Source organism: Mesoplodon mirus (genome assembly GCF_964341445.2).
Source record: "Mesoplodon mirus genome assembly, chromosome: 3".
Classification (NCBI taxonomy): Eukaryota; Metazoa; Chordata; class Mammalia; order Artiodactyla; family Ziphiidae; genus Mesoplodon; species Mesoplodon mirus.
The window spans coordinates 22573600-22589005 of record NC_138978.1 but is presented as its reverse complement, the minus strand read 5'-3'; the positions used below and the strand labels follow the sequence as shown (position 1 = coordinate 22589005).

At 58.4% G+C, this 15406-nt stretch overlaps 1 protein-coding gene across 1 annotated transcript in view; it reads left to right on the top strand.

The window, feature by feature from the left end:
* Nucleotides 1–15190, top strand: part of RUNX3 (RUNX family transcription factor 3) — a 30563-nt gene extending 15373 nt beyond the window's left edge. The window contains exons 4-5 of the mRNA XM_082616290.1: nucleotides 6934–7092; nucleotides 12092–15190. Of these exons, the coding sequence (XP_082472416.1) occupies nucleotides 6934–7092; nucleotides 12092–12636 (704 nt within the window). The 3' untranslated portion in view covers nucleotides 12637–15190. The remainder of the gene's footprint in view (nucleotides 1–6933; nucleotides 7093–12091) is intronic.
* The last annotated feature ends 216 nt before the right edge of the window (nucleotides 15191–15406 follow it).

Genomic DNA, 15406 nt, shown 5'->3' with positions numbered 1-15406 from the left:
CAACTCTGGCCACCTTGGCCTCCTGACTAGTCTTCAAACTGGGCAGCTTCACACTTCTGCCTCAGGGCCTTTGCACTGCCGTTCCCTCTACCTGGGGCACGACTCCCCCAACAACCCCAGATGTGTGGCTCGCTGCTTCCCACCTTGAAGTCTTTACTCACACTTCTCAGTGAGCCCTCCCCTGACCACACTGTTTCAATCAAACACACAGGCATCCCCCTCTCGCCCTTACACTTCCCGGCTTTCATTTTACTTATCACCTCCTAAGATGCTATATAGTTCACTCATTTATTTCACGTATTCTTCATCTCCCCTGACTGCTATATATGCTCCATGGGGTGGGGGTTCTTTGCTTTGCCAGACACTGATGTAGACCCTGGAACACAGACGTGAGCACTTAGTAGGTGCTCAGTAAATGTTTGTTGAATGAATAAACGAGGTAAACAGATGATTAGCTAATTTAATTTCAGGTAGTGAGAAGTCCTGCAAAGAAAATCTAAGCTGGGGGTGGGGGGGAGCGGTGGAGAGTGCAGAGCTGGGACCCACAGCGGAAGGGGGACAGGGGAGGCCTCCTGAAGAGGTGACATTTGAGCAGAGGCCTGAAGGAGGTGAGCAGACAGCCACTGGGGCTGCTGGGGGCAGGAGACGACGTGGGCAGGAAAAGTGACCCTGAGCCTGCAACTTTAGGACTGTGGCCATCCTAAAGTTGCCACAGTTCTGTTCTCAGCTCCAGGTGGGATTGGAGGGATGCCCGGCATGAGGAGAGGCAACTGCTCCCGGCCCCTAGCTCCCAGGACCCCACGCCCCCAGGGGGAATGCACCCAGCAGGGGGGAAGGGGTTAACCTTGGACCTCCCCCGTTCCCCTAATCAACCCCAGGCCACTGGAAGCCCCAGTTGTGCCCCTGGGAGAGCCACTGGCCCCCCACCCGCCTGGTTCCTTGCCCAGCCACCGACTGGCTTTCATCTGCTCACAGGGGGCCGATCCACAGCAGACCACCTGGGGCTCAGCCCCCGCCTGCGACTCTGCTCAGCTGTTAGGAACCGGGGGTAAATCTGACAGGCCACAGAGCAGGCCTTGGGCCCGGGTGCCCCACCCCACGGCTGGACAGACAGTGGCTGCTGTGTATGGGATGTGGCCGCACCAGGGCCAGGTTGGGCAGCCGAGGAGGTGGCCGAGTGGCTTCAGATGGGAGAAGGGCCCCATGGCTGGGGCCCACATTGTTGCCTGCAGACCACGCTGCTCCTGGGGCCCCGCCCAGCTCTGCTTCTCCCCGCTCCCTGCTCCCGTTGGCCTCCTGCCCCCCTCACCCCACTGTGGCAGGACACTGAGCTGGCCTCCTGCCAGTCGGGCCTCACTGCCAGCTCTGGAGCCAGCTCTGCTCTCTTGGAGGTCTTGGGACGTCAAGACCTTAGCAGCTGAGCTCCATGCAACATGCTGACCAGTCCAGGTTTGACCTTGACCACGTGCCTCCACTTTTCCATCTGTACAATGGTTGTGATGATAGTGGCCTCTCAGAGGATCGTGGCCCTTGTAGACGACACGCGTGGCCTGCCTGGCACAGTACTTGGCAAGTCGTAAATGTCTGCTCAAGCGGTTGCCCCTCTCATCACGGGGGCTTGTGTCGGGCCAGTGTGAAGGCAAGGGCATGGCCCTGATGGCCCCTGGGTTTCCCCCTGAAGCACCAGGTACCTGGCAGGTGTGGGGACCCGGTGCTGGCCCAGTGCTGAGAGATGCCCCGGGAATGGAAGGAAGGGAGCCCCCCCTGGAATCCAGCCCTCATCCTCAGCCTCCTGCCGCTGGACCCCGGGTGAGTCACCCGCCTGGCTGGGCCCCAGTGTTCCTCCCCCAACTTTGATCCTTCTCACACACCTGCAAGGCTGGGCCCTCCCACTGTCCAGATCCCTTGAGGAGGGGTTGTGAACCCAGAGTGCCTTCCTTGAGCGCCAAGGCCAGGCGGGCTGTTTAATTCTCCTGGCCTGTCCACACCATCAGGAGTTAGAGTGTCAGCTCTCCTTCACAGGTGACACAACCGTGGCCCAGTGGGTAAGAGCTGCCTGGGACAGGCCTGGGCCACTGGGCCCTGGAGGGTCATAAATGAGGATCAGAGCACTCATCAAGGTGACGTCGGATGGGCTGTCAGTGAGTTGAGCCCAGGTGCTGCAGGCGGACAGGCAGCCCAAGCGAGATCCAGAGGGCCAAAGTGGGGCCGTCCCAGGCAGTCCCCCTCCTCTGCACAAAGTGCTGTACCTTGAGACACTTGGGGCCTGTCCTCCAGCTCATCCTCAACTCAGGGGTTAGACACTGTGATAACCACTTGACAGCTGTGGAAACTGAGGCCCAGAGGAGCAGAGGGACTTGGTGGGTTAGAGCAGGTGTGATGAGAGGGTTGGACGCTCAGCGCTGAGCTTCCGAGCAGGGCAGGGCTCCTGGTGGAGTCCACCGAGACCCTCTCATCTTCCTCTTTCCAGGCCTGTCCTCCTGCATCTGCTCTGGGCCCTGGGCCTGGGCTGAGCCCTAACACCCATTGTTTGGAACCCCTGACTTTCCAAACCCAGGCTCCTTTCCTACAAGATGGGCTCTGGGAAGACAAGGTGGCCAGGTGCCTCTTTGTGACCTCGAGCATGTCCCTGACCTTCACTGAGCCTCAGTTTTCTCACCTGTGAACTAGGGACAGTGGTAGACCCCCTCATGGGGATAATGCAGGTGAAACAAGGCAGAGCGTGTCAACTGATTAGACAGGGGAGTGGAGGAAGCACTAAGTGTCAGCCGCTGTTTTTCTTGCCGTTCCTGCTAGCTACTGCTCTTAGCCTGCAGAGGCGCTGGGAGAAGGGGGCTTCCTGGAAGAGGCAGAGAATAAATACTAGAGAAACCCTGGGAGCAGCAGCCGCAGCAGGAGGCGGTGATGGGGGGCCCTGGGAGCAAGCAACCCTGCCTCCCTTCCTTCTGGGGGCCTCATCCTGGCCAGTGGCTGAGTCTTGCAGTCTTAAGTCAGGGACTTTCAAAGCTAGAGGGGCCTCAGTGAGCAGTGTGTGCAGATGGGAAACTGAGTCCCAGCGTGAAAGAGCTGGGCCCCTGGTGACCTAGTGAGCTGGGCCAGGGCTCCCCACCCAGCTCTCACTGTGGGCAGCTGAATGAAAGAGGTCTATTCTGAAGGCACATCTTCTTTCCTCAGGCACAGGGAGTTCCGTTCTGTTCCCAGTGTGAAGGCCCAGGCCCCGTGGCTCTGAGACTCTCTGGCGCCCTGGCCACGTGGAGCCACCTCAGCTCCCCTTTGCCCCTCCTGGGCCGTGGCTCCGGCATTCCACAGCAACAAGGAAGCAGTTCCCCAAGTGCTGTTAAAACTCCTCCTCCAGGAAGTCTGCCCTACGTGAAGGCAGAGCAGCATGTGGTGGGAGTGTGGGCTCTGGGACCACATTACCTGATTTATATCCCAGACCAACCGCTTAGTGTAGGGCTCATCTTGAAGCCTCAGTGGCCCCATCTGTACAATGGGACCAAAAGGGAAGTGTCAGGAGAAAGAGCACTGGACTTGGAGTCGGGGTCTGGGTGCCGACGCCAGCTCCGCTGTCCTGGCTTTGTGTCCCGGACAGGACTTACCATCCTGGCCTCCGTGTCCTGGTCTCTATGTGGGGATGATAATCCTGCGTCTCTTGGCACGGGCGGGGGTAGAAGTGACCGTGCAGGTGGTGGGGACCCAGGTGGGTGGAGAGCGTCCGGTTACCTTGTTTGGCCAGCACCACGACCTGCGAGGGCACCACGATGCAGACACCGTAGCTTGGGGTGGGTGGGGGAAAGGGGTTGAGGCTACCAGGCGGCAGAGCCCATCCTCGGACCCAGGCTGGCTGCGAACCCTTCCCTCCTTCCACTGGCCCACAGGAGTATCTCTAGACACTTAGTGCACAGTGTGACTCAGAAACGGGACTTTATTAGCCAGTGGCAATAACAACAAGGCCTGAGGTTTTGCACCAGCTTTCGTGTAACCCCACTGGCTCACTTCAAGCTTGTGGTTGACTAAGACATGATCCTTTGCACCCGAGCTGCTGTCAGGTCAGTCTGCGGTCTCCAGATGTATCCAGCCGGCTTCCTGCCTGTTGAGATTGTTCTGACTTCATTCATGCCCCAGCTCATCCACATTACCTTGCCATTTTCAGTGGCCTCAGCAGCAAGGGCAACAGCATTTCCTCCAAGGCCAATCAGGACTGAGGCCAAGCCGTCCGGCACTTCCCTAGAGACCACGTCCTGAGGGGTATCCATTAGCCAGTCCTTGAAGGCTAAGGTTAGACAACCAACCAGCAAATGAAATCCCAAACTTGGAGGATGCAAACTGGCAGCCCCTGAACAGGACATGTTCTACAAAGTGGTTGAGTTATTTTGTTGTTGTTTTCAGTATTTGAATTAATTGCCACCACATAAAATATGGGAGGTTTCACATAAAAGCAGGTTTATGGCTTCTGGTAAACTGGAAGCTCTGGCAACACTGGGTCCACCCCCATCAGGGCACCAGTCAGCTGGACTGGATGGCAACTGCCCCTTCTACAAGGCCCACCCTCTCCAGTCTGCCCCAGGCCCTACCCATCCCATGTGCCTCATTTATGTGATTTGCCCAGCCCCCATAGTCATCTAACTTAGTGGCCCCAGCTCCAGCCAAACTAACCCCAGCCCACGTTTTTCCTGTTGCCAAGGGTCCTGGGAGGCAGCAGTGGGGGGCCCAGCTGGGAGCCAGGTGGTCTCATTTTGGCTGCTAAGTGTCCCATGGGCTCGGGCCTGGGGCCTCTCGGAGGAGAAAGTGGGTCCCTGGTTCTTGGTGACTTGCTGAGCCCATTGAGGCTCCCAGGACAACCTGTTCCATTTCTAAGGGCTCTCAGATGCCTATTTGAGCTTGTGACAGGGGTGTGTAGCGAGACTAGGGGCCTGTGGGTACCAGAATGCATTGCATCCCCCTTTTGAAAATCAGGCCCATTCTGAAGCCTCCACCTCTGTCCGCTCACTCCCAGTGGCAGTGAAGAGTCATCTCACACCTTCCAGGCCCCTAGGACGCCATTTTCCAAGCCTCAGCAAGCATGGTGGGGAGTTTTGTTTTACCTCCCACTACCTCTCTCTCCTTCTTCTTTCTCTGTCAATCTAGAAAATTCCTCGTGTCACTGAAGACCCCAGGACTCAGGCAAGCCTTCCCCTCTCCCTTAGCCGCCACCCCCTCCCCCGCCACACTTCTTTTCCAAGGATCCCAAGTCTAAGACATCCTCCCTCTTTCCTCGCTGTGTGACCTCGGGCAAGCCTCTTTACCTCTCTGAACTGCAGTTCTCTTGTCTGTAAAAAGAGGACCAGGCCCACCTGTCTGCCTGGCCTCCTCCCTCAGGGTCAGGTGGAGCCGAATGGGCCAACCTCGACTGACAGGCTGATCAGGAATGTCCGGTCCTCTCTGTGAGGAGTCTGTTATAACAGAGTGTCTGCCCTGGAGAAACCCCCCGACACAAGGAGGTGTGTGAACAGAGATATTCCTGGGAGTCCTGTGTGCAGGGGGATCATTTGGAAGCGAGCTAAGTGTCCATCTGAGAGGAACGGCTGAGGGGACTGCAGCCTCCAGGGGATGTGACGAGCTGGAACGAGGGACATCCACAGGCTTAGTGAGGCCGCCCCGCCCCCACCTGTTGCCCCTCACTGCACCCCAGGGTGGGCTCCCGAGGTTTTGCGGGAACGCTGTTGTTTCTCTGGGGCTGGGTTACTCTCTCCATCTATCAGATAAGGAAACTGAGGTGGCCCCCCAGGTGTGCTACTGAAAGAGCAAGTTAGAAAATGATACAGCCAGGCTGAGACCATTCAAGAAAGTTCTGTGAGAAACTTGCTCTGTGTTTTGCATGCACGTGAAACCAAAAACAGGCTGGAAAGAAAGACCTCCAAATGAATCACGTGGGGATTTCTGGGCAGGGATTTAGGGTGGGTCAGAGGGGCCATTAGCCTTACCTGTAATGCTTTTATTTTTGTAGCTATTCATATTTTGCTTGTGAAATGTAAAATGAGTCATTGAAAAAGTGGTGTGTGTGTGTGTGTGTGTGTGAGAGAGAGAGAGAGAGAGAGAGAGGTGGTGGTCCCTGCAAGCCTGATGTCATTCAAGAAGCCTTGAGGGTGGCCTCGGCTGGCTGCTTAAAGGCAGGGGCATGGCCATCTTGACTTTGCCAGCTCCTCCAGGGTCTCGGAGACGAGGCTGGCGTCCTTCCTGTGTGGACCCTGGCAGAGGGATACTGGGAAATGCTGGCAGTTTCTCCAAGTGTGATGCCAAGCCAGGTGCACTGGTCCCCTGTCCCCAGCTTCAGGACAGAGATGGGAGTCCAGCCCCTCACACAGCGCCCCACTCCACTTCCCAGCATCGTGGTGAATTTCCCCTCCTGTCTGAACCCCAGAGGGGAGAAGGCATGTGCTGGGGGTCCCAGGGTAGCTCTGGGCTGGAGGAGCCAGCATTCCCATTCCGGGGCCATCTCCCATTCCTCTTGCAGATGCGAATAGCAGGCAGGATGGATGCTGGGGGACAGACAGCGGCAGCATCCCTGGGTTCTCTCCCTGCCTCCCATGGGAGCCTGCTTAAGTCCCTTTCCCGTGCCTGTTGCCTCAGATTCCCCTTCTGCCAAAAAGCGTAACGTAGAGGTGTAGGTCGCAGGCTTTGATTTGAACCCTGAGTTCAAATCTTGACTCCACAACTTACTGGCTCTGTGGCCTGGAACCTCTTTGAGCCTCACCTATGGCATAAGAAGGTAGGAGTGCGATGGTGGCAGCCCCAGGGCAGCATGTCTCAGAAGAGACATCGGTGGTGGCCTGTGGGTTCTCCCTGCAGAGGCGTAAGTTTAGACCTCAGGGAGAACTTCCCAGCAGAGCAAGGCATTTCTGCCCCCCAGAGACTCTCGGGGACCAGCTTCTCACGGGCTCTCATGCTCTGCAGGGCATCGACAGAAGCTGGAGGACCAGACCAAGGCGTTCCCCGACCGCTTCGGGGACCTGGAGCGCCTGCGCATGCGGGTGACGCCGAGCACGCCCAGCCCCCGAGGCTCGCTCAGCACCACCAGCCACTTCAGCAGCCAGGCCCAGACCCCCATCCAAGGTACGGCACCGGGAGGTGGGGGCTGCGGTGGGAGAAGGGGACGGGGGCCTGGAAGTGGTCTCTCTGCTCCAGACCAAAAGCTCATCCCAGGGTCGCTGGCTGCACCACCCTGGTGTTTGTTATAAAGGGGCAGCAGTGCTCCTACACGCGGCCTGCTCTGAGGGCCCGCTCCGCCCGGTCCTGGGCTCAGCCCTTCCTTCATTCACTCAGCAAACATTTATTGCCACTCACCCTGTGCCGCCGTGGTGCCTGGCCCCAGGGATGAATAGACAGGCACAGTCCCCGCCCTCCAGGAGCTCCCTGTCCCCTGCGGGAAACGGGTATGAGTCCCCCAGTGCACCCGTTAAAGTTGGGCAGGCCTCGCCCAAGGAGCCTGAGACAGACACATGTCTGCCAAGGACACCACAGCCCCCCAGGCCTCAGCTTTCTCATCTGAAAGCGGGGTGGTGGTGGATGCCTCTGCCTGGGCCTCGGGTGACATTCAAATGACATCACTGCACTCAAACTTTGTAAACTGTGAAGTGAAGTTGTCCCTGGAGAGAGACAGAGCCTCTCCTGAGAAAGGTCCCCACCTGCCCGGAGACTCTTCCCAAACAGGAGGGAGGAGGGAGGCCTCCGGGCAGAGGCCCAGGATGGAGTCTTCACCCCTTGGCCAGATGGACACGGCAGGCACGTGTGAGCCTAAGTCTCGGGCAGGCCGTCCAGGTGTACAGGGCCTGGCACGTAGCAGGTGCTCAGTAGGTGGTCAGATGGTGAATATCTACCCTGCTCTCTAGGTTCTCTTGGCCAGTGGGTTGGGGTGCAGGAGGCTGAATGCACAGCTGACCCTCAGGCCAGGCAGGGACGGAGAGTGCTTGTCACCAGTGCTGGACGCGGCCGGGAGGGCTGGCTGCTGCTGTCATGCACCGTGGGTGTCTGTTCTTTCTTGGTCCTCCAGGCCCTGGTTAGAACCCATTTGGCAGATGAGTGAATTGAGGCTTAAGAGGTTAAGGGCCACTCTTGGGTCACACAGCGCATCAATGACCAGGTTCAAAGTGTCCACAGCACCTGCCCCCAGGAACTTCCTGTACTTCTGAGGGCACAAGCAAGGGAGTCCCTACTGGGTCTCTCCATTAAGGGAGGCCCTGCCCCCAGCCCTGGCCATGTGTGCCAGGCACAATGCCATAACAGGGGGACTTGATGCAGCCCCCTGGTGTGAAGAGACAGTACCTCCCTTCTGGCCTGGGAAGCTGGGCCTTGGCCCTGCTGAGCCCCCAAGGTAGGGAGAGGCCCCAGGTCCAGGCTCTTAGCCACGAGCTGTCAAGTTTGAGACACTCAGCAACTCTTGAGCCAGGGGGGCTGCAGGGTGGAGGGGTCTGAGCTCAAGAGGCAGTAAGAGGTCCTCTGGGCCATGCCCACCCCTGCCCAGAAGCTGTCCGCGCTCCCGTTCCCGGCAGGCCAGCCTTTGTGCAGGTACAGTGGTCTAACACTCCAGGCCTTTCCCTGACATGGGCAGTGCTGGGGCCCAGCCAGGGGGCCCTGGAACCCAGCAGGTGGGGGCTAACAGTGGCGTCCTGTCCAGCAGCTCCCGTGGAAGGAGAACCCACCTCTCTTTCCACTTGTGTGGACATGACTTGGGAATCAGCACCTGCTGGAGCCTGAGGCCGGCCTACCCACCCTCTGTCCAGCCCCAGAGGGCCAGGCCTAGCCCAGCAGCAGGCAGAGCCCCTGCCTCCCCCGAGGCTGGGAGGAGAGGAGGTCGGGCCTGTGTGGCATAGTGGCTGACCCAGTCCTTCCCCTTCTGCTGTATCCTGAGGCAGGGTGCTCGCTAGCCACCCACAGCACTGGACTTCAGGCAGCCTCTGTGGCCCTTCACACCAGCCAGGCCTCCCCGTCCTCAGGCCTGTCCCCTTTGGAGTAAGAGGAAGGGCTTTTGACAACCAAGACCAAGGAAGGAACATGAACTTTGCAGTCAGGTGGACCTGGCTAGGAATTTGGGCTCTGCCAGGCACTGGCTGTGTGATCTTAGGCAAGTCGCTTCACCTCTCTGAGCCTCAGTTTTCTCATCTGTAAAGTGGGAAGAAGGAGGTATCTGTCACGGGTGTTGGCAGGGCCAGGCTTGGGGAGTCCCTCTCACTGGCCCTCCCCTCCTGGTGGGACAAGCCTCTACTTTCAGACTCCATCCTGGGGGTCCCCCTAAGGATACCCCACCACCACTTCTCTTGGTTCCTGTTAATAGCTTTGACCCCCCAGCTTTGGTGACTGGCAAGCAGTGCCGAGGCCCCAACCCCTCGGTACCCCAGCCCCCAGCCCCCAGCCCCCCGCCCCCTGGCTGTGACTGCCCACAATGGGGGCTTCTCACAGCTCAAAGGCCTCTTTCAGCCACCACACAGCAGCTGGGGCAATTTGGAGAAGAAAATAAACATTTCCTTCCAGTGTTGGGATTGGCTGCTCGACAGCGGCCTGGCCAGCTCGGGTTTCTTGGGGCTACTGGGCTGGAGGGGGCGGGGCTGGGGGCAGACGCTGCCCCCACCCCAGGAGGGAGGCAGGTGAGGACGGTGGCAGGGCCGGGCAGGCCTGCCCGCAGCCCACATGACCCCGAGGGCCACACGCACCCAGGCCCACCTGGCATGGCCTTGTTTCCCCGGGCTACAGCCCTGCCATCGCATCCTGGGCTCCCTGTTTGGGATCCCTTTGTTTTGCAAAAGGGGTTCCTGTCAGGCGGCGGCGCTCGCTTCCCTGGGCTCAGAGCAAGGTGTTAGCCTCATGCTTGGCTGTGCTTGGGGTGCCAGGCACTGCCAACAAGGATCCTCCCCTGGGGTTCAGAGATGAGGGCAGGAGCCAGGGTCCTCTGACCCCCTAGGCTTCAGGGCAGCACTGACCAGCCAAGGGATCTGTTAGGGAGGGTCCAGATGTGCCAGAAGGCCGCCGTCTCCCAGCCCCTAGCCCCCACATCTCCCCACCTGGAGCCTGGAGCCTCATCCCGTATCATCCACATCCGGGACCAGAGCCTGCTGCTGAGGAAACACCTCCCCAGCTGAGCTGGGAAGATCCCAAAGTCCAGAGAAGTTACAAGTCTTATCTGAGGTCACACAGCACCTCAAGCAGATCTGGGGAAGTGAGGCCTGAGGGCATCTGCAGCTCTAGCCTCAGCCACACCTCAGGCACGGCAGGCAGTGCACACCTGGAGCTGGCCAGGGGCAGAGGCTGACCTCCTCCTGAGCCCTCTCTGGCCCCTAGTCTTTGGTGGAAAGAGGGCTTGGGGACAGACAGACTTTAGACTGCTGCTGGGGGCTCATCCACCTCCCCACTGCTGCCCAGAGTCACCCCTTTGGCCAGGGTACAAGGAAGGCCCAGGGTCAGGGGCTCATCTTTGCAGGGCCCTGAATGAGCCGGTTCTCCCGAGTGCCCGGAACAGGAGGTGTCACAGCTGCAGTGGCAGCACAAACCCTCATCAGGCCCCTGCTCTGTGCCCAGTGTAGGCACTTTACATGTATCAACTAATTTAATCTCTAGGAACTGTTATTGTCTCCATTTTTCATGTGGGACAACTTGATGCACAGAGAGGTTTAGTGACTTGCCCAAGGACACACAGCTAGTAAGTGTCAGAACTAAGATAAGTATCCAACCTCAGAGACCACACAGTTCACCTTCAGTCTGTGCTGCCTCAAAGATGAGACAGTTACCCTTCAGGCACGTGTCAGAACTCAGGACTGAGAGTCCTAGGGTTCTGTGTAGGTCCAGTGTGCTGTGTGACACTTAGGCAAGTGCCCCACCCTCTCTGAGTCTCAGTCTTCCTACCAAGGGGTTTAGACTCAATCCTGAAGCCCCTTTGAGTGTTGAGGTTTGGGGGGCTCTGTGATTACAAAAGTACGGGGCAGAGGCTGGGATACTTTTGTCTTGGAGCCAACTCCTGGGGGAGCCAGGGTGGGGCCTGGGCTGGACACTGGGTCTCTCTGTGACAAGGGCAGGGTCCAGGCCACCAAGCCCCTCTGGCTGCCATCTGTCTCACTTTGCTGTGGAGGCAGGTGAGGGTGGCATCTGATCCCTGTCTGGCCACCAGTCAGCTCCAGCCTGCAGGGCAGCCCTGGAGACACAGGCCCAGGCTGAGGCCGGGGTTGGGGGGTGGCGGGGGATGGACAGAGCTGCCGTGGACCCAGCTCCCACAGCACAGGCGGAAGCTCCCGTAACCTAACTGAGCCCCACCTGGGCAGGAGAGGTGCAGGCGCACGCACACGTCCACCCCAGCCGGAGCAGAAAGCAGAGGCCTCGTGATGAGTTCCAGTCCTTTCTGTGCAGCATCAGGAGAAGCCATCTTTCTCTCTCTGCCTGGTCCCTCCTCTGGGAGAGCAGGGCCTGACCCCCAACCTCACGGGACCATTGGGGACCCTCTTTACGGAGAGTGAGAGAGGCAGGGCGAACCTGCCGGGCAGCCTGTGCTGGCCCCGCCCTTGGCTCCCCACGAACCCACAGCCCAGCGGGGAGCCCACCTGCCCCCTCGACAGGCCTCTGCACGGCTAGGCTGGGAAGAGGATGCTGGGAGGAGAGCAAAGCCCTCCCCCTCCTCTGCCTGCCCCGGCAGCGCCCGGGGCCACCCACAGCCCAGACCCCTGCTCTCACCTTCTTCCCAGGTGGGGCCGGATTGGGAATCAACAGGCCCCAGCCCCCGAGCAGCTCAGGGCGGTGGAAGCAGAGCCACAGGTAGCACCAGGGATCCCCCTGGATGGGCCTGTAAACCAGAGCCCGAGGTCATTCGTTTTTCTGTTTTTATTTTATTTGTTTGTTTGTTTGTTTGTTTTTACATCTTTATTGGAGTATAATTGCTTTACAATGGTGTGTTAGTTTCTGCTTTATAACAAAGTGAATCAGTTATGCATAGACATATGTTCCCATATCTCTTCCCTCTTGCGTCTCCCTCCCTAGTTAGTGGGAAGCAGCCGCATAGCTGAGGTCATTCTTGAAGAAAGGCTGCCGGGGTGGTGTCGGGCAGTGACTGACCATCCTCCTTGCTGTCCCCCAGGCACCTCCGACCTGAACCCTTTCTCCGACCCCCGCCAGTTTGACCGCTCCTTCGCAGCGCTGCCGACCCTCCCAGAGAGCCGCTTCCCCGACCCCCGGATGCATTACCCAGGGGCCATGTCGGCCGCCTTCCCCTACAGCGCCACACCCTCGGGCACGAGCATCAGCAGCCTCAGCGTGGCCAGCATGCCGGCCACCGGCCGCTTCCACCACACCTACCTCCCACCGCCCTACCCGGGGGCCCCGCAGAACCAGAGCGGGCCCTTCCAGGCCAGCCCTTCCCCCTACCACCTATACTATGGTGCATCCTCCAGCTCCTACCAGTTCTCCATGGTGGCCGGCAGCAGCAGCGCTGGCGACCGCTCGCCCACCCGCATGCTGGCCTCCTGCCCCAGCAGCGCCGCCTCTGTCGCCACCGGCAACCTCGTGAACCCCAGCCTGAGTGGCCAGAGCGACGGCGTGGAGGCCGATGGCAGCCACAGCAACTCGCCTACCGCCCTGAGCACGCCCGGCCGCATGGACGAGGCCGTGTGGCGGCCCTACTGACCGCCCGGGTCCAAGTGGACTGCTCCCGCCGGTGGCGGGGACCCCAAGAACCTTCCAGACAAGTGGCGGGCCCAGCTCCAAGGCTCAGGGCACTCATGGAACTTAACGCTTCACGGCAGCTGTGGGCCCAGGGTCCATGGTCCTGGGGCCCAGAGCTGGTAGCTGGCTCTGAGAGCATCTGGTCCAGCCACGTCTTTGTACAGAGGGGTCGGGACCTCCCCCAGGACCCCGCCCCCAGCCCATATCCTACTCATCTCATCCCACGTCCCTGTGGGAGAAGTAGCCTCCTCCTGCCACCTCCTCTGGAATGACCTGGCTGTCCCCAGCTATGCCCACTGCTGTCACAAGGCCCAGGCCTCCTGGGACAGAGACCATCTCTGTTCTAGAGCGAGGCGGCATTTGCCCACATGGTTTGGCCTCTTATCCTCGGGACCCTAGAAAGACCTCCCCACCCTTACCTTCCTCAGAGACCCCGCACCCTGTGGGCCCAGCCCTCCCTCTGCATCTACACAAGTTGAGTCACAACTGGAAGGTCCCCCAGCCCTGAGAGGGGCTCACTTGTGGTTTGGATGGGGAAGGAACCCCTCCAGAGGCCCCAGGGAATCACTAGCAGAGATGGAATGAGGATACCCCCAGGCCCGAGCTCTGTTTCCCTACAACTCCTGGTGGCAGCTAAGGGCCCCGACCCCATCCCAGCCGTCCGTGGGTCCCAGGCCCCAGAGAAGACCGGCCTGCAGCAGCAGGCCCCTAAAACTGGGGAAGACACCTGCGGACAGGTCTTCCATGCACTTTACCAGTCCAAGGCATTCGTCCTCTGTTCTCTCAGTGGGGGCTGGGAAGGGTCCCTTTCCCGCTAGGCTGGTCTCAAAATTGCCATTTTTGGAGAGAGCACCAGGACCAGACAGGTCCTACCAGAAAGCCTTGGGGTAAGGGGTCATGGGGTCAGATGTCAGCATCCCTGGCCCACCTAGGTCCAGCCAAGCTGTGCACAGCCAAGCTGTGCCCCGGACCCGCAGCCTCGTGGGAAGGCCCAGCCAAACCTTCCAGTCTCTGACGCACAACTCTCCGTCTTTAACCAGTCTGCTCCCAAAGCAGTCTTGAAAAAAAAAAAAAAAGTTTTTAAAGCTGATTTTAGAGAAAGAAGCTTGTCAAACATTTTCAGACACACGATCTCTTACGGGAAAAGCTCCCATGATAGTTAACGATATCCCTCCCCCTCTGAGAGTGTGGAATTATTAGGATCCCAAAACCTCCTCAAGAGGTCACAGTCCTTCAGCAGCAGCCCACCAGCTTGCACCAAAGGCCAGCCTGGTGCAGAACAAAGGGAGCACTGGTGAGATGCTGGAATCTCAAGTCTGTGGCTCTCGGGCATTTGTCCGAGAGGACGTGTGGGTGTCCCGGTAGAGGTGGGAGGGGTGTGAGGGAGTACGGTGGCTGCATGATGGCAGAACACAAGAGCTGTGAGGGGCTTGGCAGCCTCAGCTCAGCCCCTGCTGTGCTCACAGGGGAAGTATTACAGTTTACAAATGGGAAAGCAGGCCTTGCCCAAGGGTTTAAGCATGTCCAAGTTTTTTTCATTCTAGAAAGGCATAAAAAACCCATGTCTGAATTTTTTAGTTCTCGAAAGGCGTAAGTGGAAAAAGACAAAACTCTTAAAAGCATTGGGCAGCCTGTGGCTTTTAGCCACTGTTTCAGCCCCATCCTCTGTGGATGTGGAAATCTCCCCTACAAAATGCTCCTTAGCGGTTGTCTCTGTAATAGCACGTGACCTGCCTGCCACCGCACCCTGTAACAACCGCCAGATAAGCACATGGGATGCACACTCAGACAGGTCAGGAGGTCCTTCTGGTGATCTTATTCACAACCCTCTTGCTACAGCTTCTCTTGTCCTGCCCTCACTGGAAAAAGCAGTCCCCTGCTTTTATCTGTTCAAAATAGCTGCTGGGGGGATCCTGCTGACTCCCTTCAGCCGGGGGAGGGGCGCGGGGATATCTCCACCCCTTCTCAGGAAGCAGCTACAAATCCATTGCCCTCCTCTCCTGTTCTCTTTGGTTGTAGACTGGCCCCAGGCCCCAGTGGGAGGCACCCTTGGGTTCCCAGTGCCCAGCACTTTGTAGCCCCTCCCCAGATTACTACCCCTTCCTGACATCCAAGCCCCGGTGGGGGCAGGGACAGGAAATAAATTGACCCCCTCCCCGCAACTCCCTGACTCAAAGTGATGGCAGCCGTGCTGAGTCTTTTTTAAGGCCCATAGTGGGTACAGACAGCTTGGGCTGGTAAAAATGGGTCCTTATTTACAAGGCTGCTTTGAAGTTGTACTAGGCAAACACACTGATTTAGAAAGTACAAGGAAATGAAAGGGTTTGGGCACCATATTACTGTAAGCCTCTTGGTGGTGGGTTCGGGTTCGTTGTGACATATTGTCATGCTGAGGAGTTAATACCTGCTATACTCATATCTTCCCTAAAACCGACCCAGGGCTGGGAAGAAGGTGGGGAGGGATGGAAACTGCTTTGCACTATAATTTGCTTAGTGTGTTTGTTTTTAATGCACAACTTCCGTGTACAGTAAACTGTCTTCTATACTATTTAACAGTAAAATGGAATTTTGACTGATTTGTTACAATAATATAACTCTGAGATGTGTTGAAGGATCTCAATGCCAGACTTCTAGAGCTGTATGCATGGGGATGGGAGGGGATGGGAGTCCTTCCACCATGGCCAGGGAGGAATGGGGCAGGGCCTGGGGACAGGAGCAGGACTGACCGCAC